Raw genomic sequence first — 13,495 nt, 5'->3', positions numbered from 1 at the left:
TTTTAATATTTACATCATTCATAATACATCATATTTAATTTTATTGTAATTAACTTTTGAGTCAATACCAACTTACTGTAGATTGGTGTGAATAGGTTCATTTATAGGCAACACCATACAATTAATCTAAACGCTTTGAAAATGGCATTGTGTGTATAAAATATAGTAATATACTTTAAGTTTTAAATCCCCTCGAAAAATATATTTGGATTAAGTATGTGCAATAGTCAACAAAATAAGAAAATCGTTTGATGAGAAAATATTTTTAAACTCGGACCTATCTTCAATTTCGTAAAATTTAAACTTCAGACACTCATAAACAATATTTGTGGAATAACACTCAACTTTTTTTATTTATATCCTGGTGATGAAAATTTTTAATGAACTTTGTGCATTTTATTACATTTTCAAATGTTTGGTATAAATATTAAAACTTTGGAATTTTTCACTACAAATTAATTTGAAAATGTTAACGATTTGGCGAAATACGTCAAAATTCTAACTTCAATTTCTCATAAAAAATTAATGTCGATCTACTCTCAAACTTTTTAATTCAATTAAATTGTAAAAACGACTAATAATAATATAATATACCTTCTAATACATTTTTAAGCTTTTCGACTGACCTGTTTTTGAAGCAAACAACCAGCATTTAAAAAAAAAACAAAAATAATAATTTTGAAGGTCAAATATTTATAAATAGCTTAAAATAGTAAATATATTTTGAAAATCATACCATTATGTATAGAAAATGATAATATAAATATTTAGAGACAATTTCAAGTATCGATTATCGAAAATTAGTTAGTATGAAAATTCATGTTTTTCCTAGTTATTAAGAAAAGTTCTGGAATTTTTTACCTAAAAAAAACCATTAAGAAATTAAAAATTAAAAACAAAAATAACACACTGTAAAATCAATTCATTAATTGCTCAAGTACTAATATTTATAACCAATAATAAAACTAACGCAATTACGAATCAGAATACAGAATACTATATGATGTAGAGCGAAGACCATATATATGTTGACATATATATATGTAGACATATATATTTTGTGTATATAGGTACCTGGTACTTACTATGGCTTACATAAACACTATAATTGTAAAATCACTATACTCATTTCTCCGGACAGAATCTAACACGTTATTAAATATAATCATGTATTATTGGATATTCTGATCTACCTTTCACAAACAAATTTAATATGTAGTAATTTAAACATTAAACTCTGATAACGCTGTAACTGAAATTAAATTTCTGTGGAGAAGCTCCAAATTTGTTTTAATATACTACAAGCATTAATAATTTTATTATTTATGCTCAAAAGATAAAAAACACATTGTATTTTTTGTTTAAAAAAGAATTTGGTGGAGGAGGGTCCGGACCTCATAGTTACGGTCTTGAACTCAGGTAATATTACTTATTACATTATTTAATCAAGTAAGACATTAATTATGAATATGTTCCTAAACTTTCAATGTCAAGATTACTTACCTACTCTTCATCAAAAAAATTTACTGATCACAAGTAGTCCAAAATACCTATTATGTATGATATTATAGTTGACCGTAGTAATAGGCAAGTGGGTAGAGGGTTTAATTTAATTAACTATTATAATATTATTAATTCTTATAAATTTAAATGATTTACTATGCATCACATTTTCATGCTTCGTAGATGGACCACATAAAAATGAATGTATTATTACTATTATTATTATTTTATTATTATGTACTAATATATTTATTTACATTAGATTCTTACTGGAGCTGAGAAATGTGAAAAATGAATACATTACTATTAAAATGACGTGTGCTTTTTGTTTTTATTCGCATGTGTCTGTGGACACTTTTTGATAAAAAAATTGAAAATAGTTGTACCAACGTACAGTTGGAGTTAAAAGTAAAAAATTACCGGTAGGTATTAGTATAGAATTCTTTTCTGTATGAAATTTCATTGAATTAAAATTTGACATATCCATTTCAGTGACCTACTCAATGACGAAGTTCACTCGACTCCTACTATACAGCAGCAGCAGAGTGACTTTCCTGTTATTTCTTTATTATATTGCAGTAAAGAAGAAATCAATAAAGTATAACTGGATGAGATGTGCCATATGCGTTTATGACTACCAGCATGAGCACGAACATATTATTGTTTATATCCCGTATGACTATTAAATACCAGCATGATCATGTTACGCATCCAGATAAGAGGGGTGTAGTGAACTATTACTTGTGCGTATATATGTTAAATCATAATAATGCACTAATGAGTAATTAGTGATTAGTGATTACCTATATTATGCATTTATGCTTGACTTACAGGATTTCAACGCAGTAACGCACTATTTGTTTTTCCTCTTTGATCCAAGCGAATCATAGGCAATTTGCATTCAACAGAGAAAACTTTATGTTGTTATCTTTAGTATTATAATAAATTGACCTATTATATCGAACTTAAAGATAAAAACATTACCTATATTTATAAACATTAGCATATTTATGATATTACAATTTTTCTGTGATATATACACATTTTAAAATTGCAATATCTCATATAGGTACATACTTATAACTTCCATAAAATTAAATATCATATAAAAATAACTAATATATGTCCAAAGCAATAGACCAATAGGTTTATACAACTTGTAAGTTATTACATCTTATCAGATAGGTATCCTCTAAGTTTAATTGGGGCATTGGGGATCTACCAAAACGTGTGAACAAATTAATAATTGTTCTACAATAATAAGACTTACAATAGAAGACCTTCTATTTAGTTTTTCTACCTTTTGAAGAGGTATTTTCTTACAAGCAGCTTCTTCACTTACTATATTATTTTGTTTCATTTTAATTGTTTTAAAACAGAAAAATTGTATGTTATATTATGTATTAATTAATGTGAAGAATGAGTACATAGGTGAAAAATAATAGAGTTTAAGATTTGGGGTTTATAAATATTATAAATACATAATAAATACATTTTTTTTTACCTAAACTGAAAATAACTTGAAAGTTTTCAAAAACTTAACTCAAGAAACTATTTTATGTACCTACCATTTGGTGGGATATTTAACTAGTAGAATTCTTGATGCTAAACACCGTTAGCTGCTAGCACCCCTAATCCCTATGATTTGTGTGAATGGCACTAACCATGGAATGTAAATAATATTAATTGTTTTGGATTATGCACTAAATGGATGCATTTTATATTACGGCGTACTGCGTAGCCAACAATTCTGATTGTAATTCAGCATACAATTTACATAATTTACGTTTTTATTCACAGTTTAACTGTACTTCTACATCTACACGATTCCATAGTGTCCTATAGGACACAAGTCACAAATGAATCCTAATGGGTTATATTACTTCAAATACAATTCAATCGGTGCCTAATGAATTATTTAACATAGGTAGGTAATGAACTATATAGGTATAACCAACATACATTATAAGCTTGGTTAGGATTTTAATATTTTATAGCGCTTAAAATTATAATTAATATGCTCTATTATATGACCTTGAGGATTGCATATTGTGAAATACCTATGCAATTAAAGAAAAACATTTAGAAAATATTATAAAGTATGACTTAAATTATAGTTAATTTTACTTCTTCGTATTACAATTTAAAAAAACACATTTTCAACTATAACTCAGTTATAGGTATATTTCCTGGTATCTACTATTTTATAAATATGCAAATGGTAAATGGTAGTTAATCTATTCCATGTTTATAAAAGTGAGTAGGTACTAAGAAATGACTTAGAAATTTCCCATACTTTATTTATTCATCGATAGCGAATGTAATATTTAATAATTCAATATTTATTGACTAACATAATTAATAATTTTTCTTGAAGTACCAGTCGACTTTTGGGGAGTTAAACATTGATAACTTGAAATGAAACTCTCTTTTTATAAAATGACAAAACACTAATTTACAAGTATGATTTTATACCTAATTTACTTACATATATTATAGATATTGAAATTAAATTAAGAAAATGCACCCTCTCAATTAAATTATAATTCACTTATCCAAATTAACAAATTTCAATAAGTTGATTAATATTTTTGTAAAAGAAGGAACAAACTTTCATTTACCTATACTCAATAATAATTAATAAGTACATGTGATGTGTTTATTATATAGCCGATATTATTTTAATCATGGAATACTATACATGCCATCCACACCTGAATACCTGATACCTGGACAATATTAAATTTAATGTAGGACGTGTGACATTCTTCTGTCCTTATTCCTTGTACAAAATTAAAGAAAGTGTTGGGAAAAATACTTTTAAAATTATATTTAATTACTAAATGCATCAATTTTCATCAGATGAATAGAACATATAAAATACAATATATAGATTTTAATAAGAAAATACAAAAAATACTAAATGCATTTGTAAAAAAATTTAATTATATTTTTTATAAGTTAATCAACTAAATTTTCTGGAGAATTGATACATACTTTTTTTATTCTTTTTTAGTTATGTAATTAATAATTATGATTTTTTAGTTAAAATAAATTGACTGTTACCTTTCAAAAATACCAATTCTTTAAAATTATGGTCTAAAAGTTTTGACGTATGTAGTCGGAGCATGAAAGAAGACGGCTCGAGGCTGTTGAAAACATTCGTTCAACCGGGGCTGATGAACATAAACTCAACTGGCATAAAGTATTTAGTATTGACTTGAATTATTTTGTTATTTATAATACTAAATACATTAAATAAAATTAGAATATAAATATAAGATACAAAATACTTTAAAATAATACCCTGTAAATACTAAGTTTAAGATACGATTGTATTTAAAATACTGCCCATCCCTGATTAAAGGAAACATATATAATGCAATGCATGTAGAATGTAGAACACTTCAATAATTTTAATAATTATAAAGTATAGGTACGTAATATTACATTCATAACTCATAAAAAAAGTATTGTCTGATTTTTGAATTCGAATAAGTGAATTATAGTTCATATTACACGACGAGGAAATATATATATATGAAATATATATTACGCATTGCGCATATTTTGTTTTTTTGATTTATAGTTTCAAGGTACCTAGTTTATGGAATTTTATCTTGAGATTACTGAGAATTGTTTAGGTTGTAAACTTAAATATTTATATAATCTTTTTTAAATGTGTATTTGTATAGTTGAATGTTAATTACCTTGTAGGTGTAATATTTATCACTTTTTTCACTTTATATTATACAATAAACAATTATCATGCTACATTTTTATGAATAGTTTCATTCATACGTTAATTAATAATATTTCATTCATTGGAATTTATCGAAAATGTTATAAGTACTTTAATTTAACACACTTGACTAATAATTAAATAAAAGCCACGATCGCATAAAATTATCAAACAATTTGATATTTAATTCAAAATACTTTTTTTCAACAATAGGGTAGGAAATTATTAATTGTGATATCAGTAAAACACCAATAAGTATCTCGTAAGTCAATACAGTATAATATATTATAGATTCTATAAAGATTGTGAACATCTATCAACGCCCGGGTCATAATTAAAGTTTCATGAATTGTTTAAATGTTGCAGGTAGAGAAATGTTTTAAACATTTTCTTATAGGTACATAGAAAATACCGACATACCTTACTAAATTAATAACTGAAGATGTCTAAAAAACTACTCGATGAACAAAAACGAGAAATAAAATTCTTTCAAACAAATTTTTTTTATGTGCATATTTTTAAAAAAATAAGATCAAAAAATGAGTCTATTATAAAAAAATTCAACGACTACAGAAAAAATATCTAGTAGTGTTTTGCTACAAAATGTATTAACACTTATATAATCCCTCATGCAGATAAAAACCCAACAAAATAGATTTATTTTATTTTAACTATCACCTTTTTTGAGTCTCAACGAATGCATTGATTTTACAAGGATGTGTTTTTTTTGTATCTGCAATCACCTTTTGGTATAGTAAAAATGCTTAAGTTTCTTCAAATTCAACTTTACTGGTAGGAAAGTGAATTTAGTTGGTACTTTAATGGGACAAAAGTAAAAATTCCCAATATTTTTCAAAAGCGTTCGGAAAAACAAACCAACAATTAAGGGAAAACTGAGATGGTTTTCGACAAAATCAATTTTGGTTTTTAGTTTAACTCAAAAAAAATTACCGTAAGTACACGCAATTTTCAATAAATGTTTATAATCGCATTTTTTGTACACCATCCAACTTTCAAAATATTTTGATTCGTGTTCAACCATTTATTGGCACATGTCATTTTCGATTATTATTCGTTTTTCTTAAATTAATTTCCATTAAAAAATTGTTGCTAGGTCAAAAAACTTGAAAATGTAGTGCAAGGTAATAAATAGTAATAGCAGTTGAGGAAATTTAAAGATCCGTAACCACGATTTTTTTTTATAAGTATTTAAAGTTCAATTTTTACAAAACTCATTAAAATCTCAAAAATGTTGAAATTATTTCGTAGTTAAAAAGTTATATTATATTCAATTTGTATAGCTATGAATTGAAAGGTTTACAATACGGATTCTCATAAATAGCTCATACTGTAACCAACAAATCTAAAAAATCTATAATCACAGTTATTTCTTACAGAAATTTTAAGTTCAAATTTTGACTGAATTACATATTAAAACCAAGAATAACGATTTTAGTTAATTTGCTGTAATTCAAAAATATTATTATTGGATACTTTTGGGCCTTTTATAGTGTATGATTATATTGTATATACGCCATACGGTACTTACACAACGACATTTTTAAATTCAGTATATTACATTTCAAAGTTTTATACTATATATTTTGAGAATGATTAAGATTTACGTTAATTTAATTACAATATGATTTATCTATGTGTGTAATATAAATGTTATATTTTTTTCATTAGGTTCGTCTCTTTGTGTAGTTGAAGAAGAATCAATGTCGTTTCTGGGTTTGGTGCTAGCATTTCACATTTTAACAAACATTTTGAAAAGTATAGCAGACATACACAACTTAGAAAAAACTATGCAAAAATTAGAATTTAATATTAATCCACAACTAAGTACTAACCCAATTTCTACAACTGCAATTCAAGCAAATATTAAACAGCTAACAGATACCAGGTTGTTTTGCCTAACTTTCTATGGACTTAGGAGATTATTATATGTGATTAGCATAAAACAATAATAATTGCAAAGATACCTGTGAATTTATTATTATATAGAATGCTGATACAATTTCATTATAAGTTTCAGGTAGTCTTTTTTTGTAAGAGGTAGAAAAATGTATAAGGAACCTTGTATTAATGTTTAAATCTTATATGTACTAGATACAAATGTAAAAAAAAACATTTTTATAAATTTCTAACTAAAATAAAATTTGCAAATTTTCACCATTTTGATGAGTTTCATAAGATATTTAACTTTAAGTGCATATGAAATATATTGTGACTGCATTTTTCATATTTTTTAGATGGTATTATGGAGAAATTTTACTACGACGAACTGCGTATGAAATTTGTAAACATTTTTATTGACATTTAAGTAAAAAATTTTTTTAAATACCTAGTTCAAAAAGCTTCTAACTATGTTTTCAAGTATTTACGATTATTCCTTTTTAAGCTGCACCATAAAGCAATATCGAGTTTGTCGAAAACTGATTTTGCTTAAAAATTTCCTTTTTTGTTAGTTGTTTTTTAATTTCTCAAATGATTCAGAAGAGTGCTTTGAATTTTCAATTATTATCTCTAAAAAAGTACCAACTACATCAAACCGTCCATCAGAAACTAACCTCAATTTGATAATTGAATCTTTTTTTCTGCTATACCTTTCGGCTTTCGTGTATCTATTATCTAACCTTTCTACTACCCAAAAAACACACAATGATAGGTACCTTTTATTATGTTCTTGTGAGAAACATGATTATGATGAATAGTTACAAAATTATAATATTTATTTTGTAGTAATTTTCCACAAATTCAATATAATTTGTATAATATTTTCCTGAACGAAGTAGACATTAATCATTTTAAGGGGGCTATGCCTATAATATTGAAGACACTATACCACTAAAAAATCACCAGTTTCTGGATCACCTGTGATCCGGAATCCGCTAACTTTGGAGAAAACAATACAAAAGGATAAGGCATAAAGATGATAACTATTTATGATATAACAATTTTTAACTCTTGATTTTTAAGTAGAACGTACAATGACCTAATGATAAATAAAATAATAAAATCATTATAACATAAGCCTGATGAATTACTATATCAGACTAGATATGCATTAAAAAAGCAAAAAATTATATATTAAATCAAGAACATATTTTTCTGTATTAACAAACGACATACAAAATATTTTATGTTCAAGGGAACACAATAAGTCATTAAATAGCGTTACCTATAAGTCGTATAAATTAAAATCTATGTAACTTTCACGACCGTTTGCGGCTCATTTAGAAGTAAGACAAACAAAAAATACAAGAAAATCGTGGAACGTTATTTCTGGTCAATCTGCACGTATAAAGATATCAGCATGTTTGTGACCTCGTGTTTATAGCCTATAGGTTGCTAAGAACAAAAAATTTAGCGAGTTTGTGGTGGGATTGAGTTACAATTTCAACACAAAACAAATACCTAATTGTACAATACTAATATATTATAACATGTGTATAATATGTATAAAATTAATATACCATTGTGCTACTGTATAGTTTATATCAAAAATAACTGAAAACGGTATCCTTATATTATAGACATTTTTTTTTATTATAATAAAAAATTCGTAGTCTTTATAGGCTATCTACATTTATAAATATTTACAGAATCGATAGTTTTTGACAATTTATGACAAAATAGTGATAAAAAATTACATAATACTATAATAGTTATGATTCTTGAGGTTAATTAGACATTATACATAAAGTGAAAATGAGTAAATATAATATTAAATTAACCCACATAGCAAAATTATATTTTCAAAATATTATTATTATGCTTTAGAAATTATTTAAATGTTTTCAATATATTCACTCATGGTTGTCAAAAAGTTTTAAGATATTATCACAATATTATTAGATCATCATTTGTCCAACGATAAAATATTATAAACATATCTAACAATAATATTTACATAATATATTGATGATATTATTTTGAAAATATGTAACATACAATAATTATGCAATATATGGCCAATAATATTTTGAAAATGATTGGCACACAAGATTTTTGAAATATATTGATGATATTATTTTGAAAATATGTCACATACAACAACTATGCAATATATCGCCAATAATATTTTGAAAATGATTGGCACACAATGTTTAGAAATATATTGTTGATATTATTTTGAACATATTTCGTAGACAATATTCATGAAATATATAGGTGACATTAGTTTGAAAACAATAAATAAATCTATAAAACAAATAAATTATTATAGATAATAGTATAATTATGAAAATAATTAAGTTTTATTATACCATACATGTATATCTTTGTCAGCATAGAAAAAAAGTTATACAAAATAAGTGGTACATTATATAATTATAATCATATTGTTCAAAAAAAATCTGACTGTCTTACAGAAAAATATAATGATAGGTACTAAATATTATAATATAATATAAAGTATATAATAAATACAGTATTAAAAATAATTATAGTAAAAAAATTGATACCTTATAATATTATGTATAATTTGTATAATTTGTTATTAACAATTGAATAAATTTTATACAATATAGATGGTACCAACAAATTATAATATAAAAAAAACAATCTGTGTCTTAGAAAAAAATAATAATAATAAAAAAGTTATCCTTATTATATATTAATATAAGACTTGTAATATTCAAAACAATATATTATGATAAAAAAAAAAATATTGACTTATTCATCATCCTTGTCAAATTTTATAATAATGTATTAAAGTAAAGAAATAAAAATAGAATATAACAAATAATCATACTACAAGACAAGTAATAAAAAGCTTTAAATAATTTAAACAATTTTTTTCTGCATTTTTAGTATCCTTTGAGGAGCTTGTGCCATCCAACTCTTTATTGGCTTTTCTATTTCTTTGATTGATACTTCTTTAAATTTTTTCATTTTTAAAATCGCATCTGCAAAAATAATAATAAAAACATGAGAATATAATAATGTATAATTCCTCGGCAATTTAATGAATTATTAAAATAATTTTAATTTTAGACTAAAATAAATAATATTAATAATATAAATCAACAGTAAGAGAATTTTTAGATAAATACAGCCAGTTTATTTACAAAAATTATTTTTTATGAAAACTTTTTTTTACTATAATATGTATGCTATAGCTATTTGTATAAATTATAGTTAACCAAATATTTTATTGGACTTGAAAAAAAATTTACAAGAAAAGAGATACATATATATATTATTTTAGATAAACTATAGGAATAGTTTAGGTATTGATGATACACACATTATTATTATACACAAATAAAGTACTTGCCTATTATGACTGCACAATGCTGAAGGTTGGAAAATGTTTTTTTGCCTTTAAAACCTATAAAAGAGTAGTTTGCCAAAAAATTATCTGTAAATAATTTTTGCATAATTTTTCTCACTGACTCCGATAAGCTGTCTCCCATCAACCGTGTTAACAAAACAATCTATAAGATATGGTAATTAATAAAATAAATAACTTGCAGTATATTATCATGTTGATTCAAAATATTTTAATTACCACATAAGCTTTATACTGTCGGTCATTGGTTAGTTTATCTTCCATTTTTTCTAGGTCATCATTGTTATCAATGCATATTATTTCATTTTCATAATTATCAAGTACATTATCCAAATTAGAAAATGCATTATTGCTATTCAATTTATCATTAATTGTTTCTAATAATGAGTAAAAAGAGTCAAGACGTTTGTTAACAGATTCAATTTCATATTTCATGTTGGTCATAGATCTTGATATAAACTTTTTGAATCCTAAACAAAATGTTTAAGTAATAGGTAATACTAAAATAAAATCTTCAAAACATCATTTTTATATTTACCTTGATCATTATCATATTCAAAATTAGATGCCTGATGATGTATTTTTTTATTTTGAAATGGTTCAGTTAACTGACTTAACTGAGCTTTTGGTGTAGACTGATACGATCTTGATGGTGTATTAGGTAGATTGACAAATGGTTCAGGTGACTGGTTTACATAATATGTCGGTGTTGTCTGATGCTGCGATGATGATGACGCTGATGATGTTTGGCATACAGATAGTTTTGAAGTTGAACTTTGGTCATGAGTTGTAAATGATCCAGTTTTATGAAAGAGTTTCAACTTTTTGTTTTTTGATGAACCAAATGACATTTCATGTGTAAAATCATCATCTGGAAAAGGCTTATAATTTTTATCAACATCTGAATCATCATACTCAGAATCTGTAACAGAAATTTATTAATTATTAAGTGTTTTGAATCAATGAACAAATCAAAATTTGGCGCCTAATTTTAACCATATTAAATGCATTTAGAATAAAGTAGTTTGGAATGAATTTTATTGTATTAGAATATTGTGGTGCTGAAAGTGGGTGATTATTTCTACAGTTAAAAGCAGGAATTTTGAAGTTTATCTTATTTTTAAGAACTCTGGGCATAATATTTTATTATTAATTAATTTAAGTACACAATGAAATGTGTATTACTTATATTCTTTAAATAATGTGTTAAAATTCAACTATATATCAATTTTGAATAGAAATTAAAATTACAGCATATTTGATAAATATAAGTACTTGTAATAACTATCAAAAATATGCATAACATATATATATTTATATATAGTGATTTATACAATATACACACACCAAAATTTTACTAATATTAGAATATTTTACCTTCAGAATCGATTACTGGTGGAGAAAGAAGCCTTGTTTGTTTTTTAGATGCGACTAATCTTGAGTTTTTTTTCTTCTTTAAGCGCAAATCTTCATATAAGTTATCGCATGATGATGCCTCTGAATTATCTTGAGCCAAGTTACGAGCTTCTAAATAACTTCCTAAATACAATACTTTTTTTAATAAAAATATTAAATGCAACATAAATAGGTATTGTAATTGCAATTATGGTTACAATTCATATTTTAATATTTACATGAATATTATTATTTACTATTTTGTATAGGTACTTACCAACATGCTCATATAATATTTTTGCCGTATATCTAGAGAATTCTATCTCATTTGGTGCAGATCTTTTTTCTATGTTTTTACTAATTTTGCTGTTTGGCCATGCACAGTGACCATCTTTATACCAAAATGCAGGCACAGCAGCCAATGTGTTGTCTTCTTCAAATAGTACAACTATCCACATCCTTCAAAACAACAACTTATATATAATATACATTATACATATACACATGATAAAATATAGTAACCTGCTATTTACATTATGTTTATACAAATTTAAAATACCAATTATTTTATATTATTTTATATTTTTACACATTCTACTGCACTAAATCTAATACTTAATAAATATTTTACATACAAATATGACATCTAAATAATTACATAAATGCATCATGACTCATCTAATTATAGGAATAGATATACAATTATCATCAAAGTTGATCATAACAACTTTTTTTTTAATTTCAGTTATCTTCCACTGTGTTGTCGTTTCTGAGAGACTTTTAACAATCCAAATATCTAACTTTGATGACTTTAAGGGCTTATTGAACAAATTTTCTTTGTATAAAAAATGCCTACCAATAATAGTATTAGTGTGCAATAATATATCAATTATTTTAACTATTTCCCCTCCTGTTGTAAGAATAAAACAATCTGGCTCGTGTGTTGAAAAATTCAATTGATTGTGATGATTGTTGTATGTGATATTTTCATTATCACAAATTTCTTTGTATCGTTTAACTACCTGTTGTAAAGGCCTTTCGTGTTTCCGTAGCATCCGTTTCAAATATTTCATATAGTTTTCAAAATAAAAACAGCTGCAATTATCTAGAGGTCCATATATCTTATAGTCATCAGCTAAATGCAGTAATCCATGAACATTGTGTGACATGAATTCAATACCATAAATTTGTTGGAAAGTTTTTACGAAATAATCAAGAAGTTGATGAGCATAGTCCAAATATTTACAGTGATCTGAACTCAATAAAATTCTCATTGCAATACTGAGGGTCATAAAATTGAGGTAACAGTCTTCAGATATAACATTTTTTAATACTATAGGACCAGTGTATAGTAAAAATTGTCTGAATTCTGTTGCTTTGAATCGTCCCACTTCTTCAAGTCCCCTGGGTTTTCTAGCAAAGTCATTTGTGATACATTTCTTTATTTTTAAAAGATTGGTTGTAATTTTTTTTGATTTCCAACTTGGTAAGCGAACATTAGATGGCCCCTTATTTAACCATAAGGTTATCAGACGTTTTGTGACACCCAGACACAC

At 25.2% G+C, this 13,495-nt stretch overlaps 1 protein-coding gene across 1 annotated transcript; it reads right to left on the bottom strand.

Annotated features, from left to right (window-relative positions):
• Positions 1 to 9,931: 9,931 nt before the first annotated feature.
• Positions 9,932 to 12,472, bottom strand: LOC111038777. The gene is made up of 7 exons (XM_022322004.1): positions 12,462 to 12,472; positions 12,217 to 12,398; positions 11,922 to 12,083; positions 11,083 to 11,466; positions 10,764 to 11,014; positions 10,530 to 10,689; positions 9,932 to 10,158 (listed from the first exon to the last, which is right to left on the bottom strand). Exons 2-7 carry the CDS (start codon positions 12,395 to 12,397, stop codon positions 10,037 to 10,039), a joined length of 1,260 nt encoding a protein of 419 aa, XP_022177696.1. The 5' UTR covers position 12,398; positions 12,462 to 12,472; the 3' UTR covers positions 9,932 to 10,036.
• Between the last annotated feature and the right edge of the window lie 1,023 nt (positions 12,473 to 13,495).

This window comes from Myzus persicae, unplaced genomic scaffold, assembly GCF_001856785.1.
Source record: "Myzus persicae strain clone G006 unplaced genomic scaffold, MPER_G0061.0, whole genome shotgun sequence".
NCBI lineage: Eukaryota > Metazoa > Arthropoda > Insecta > Hemiptera > Aphididae > Myzus > Myzus persicae.
Note: the sequence above shows the minus strand (reverse complement) of the source record. Positions and strands in the feature narration are given on the sequence as shown.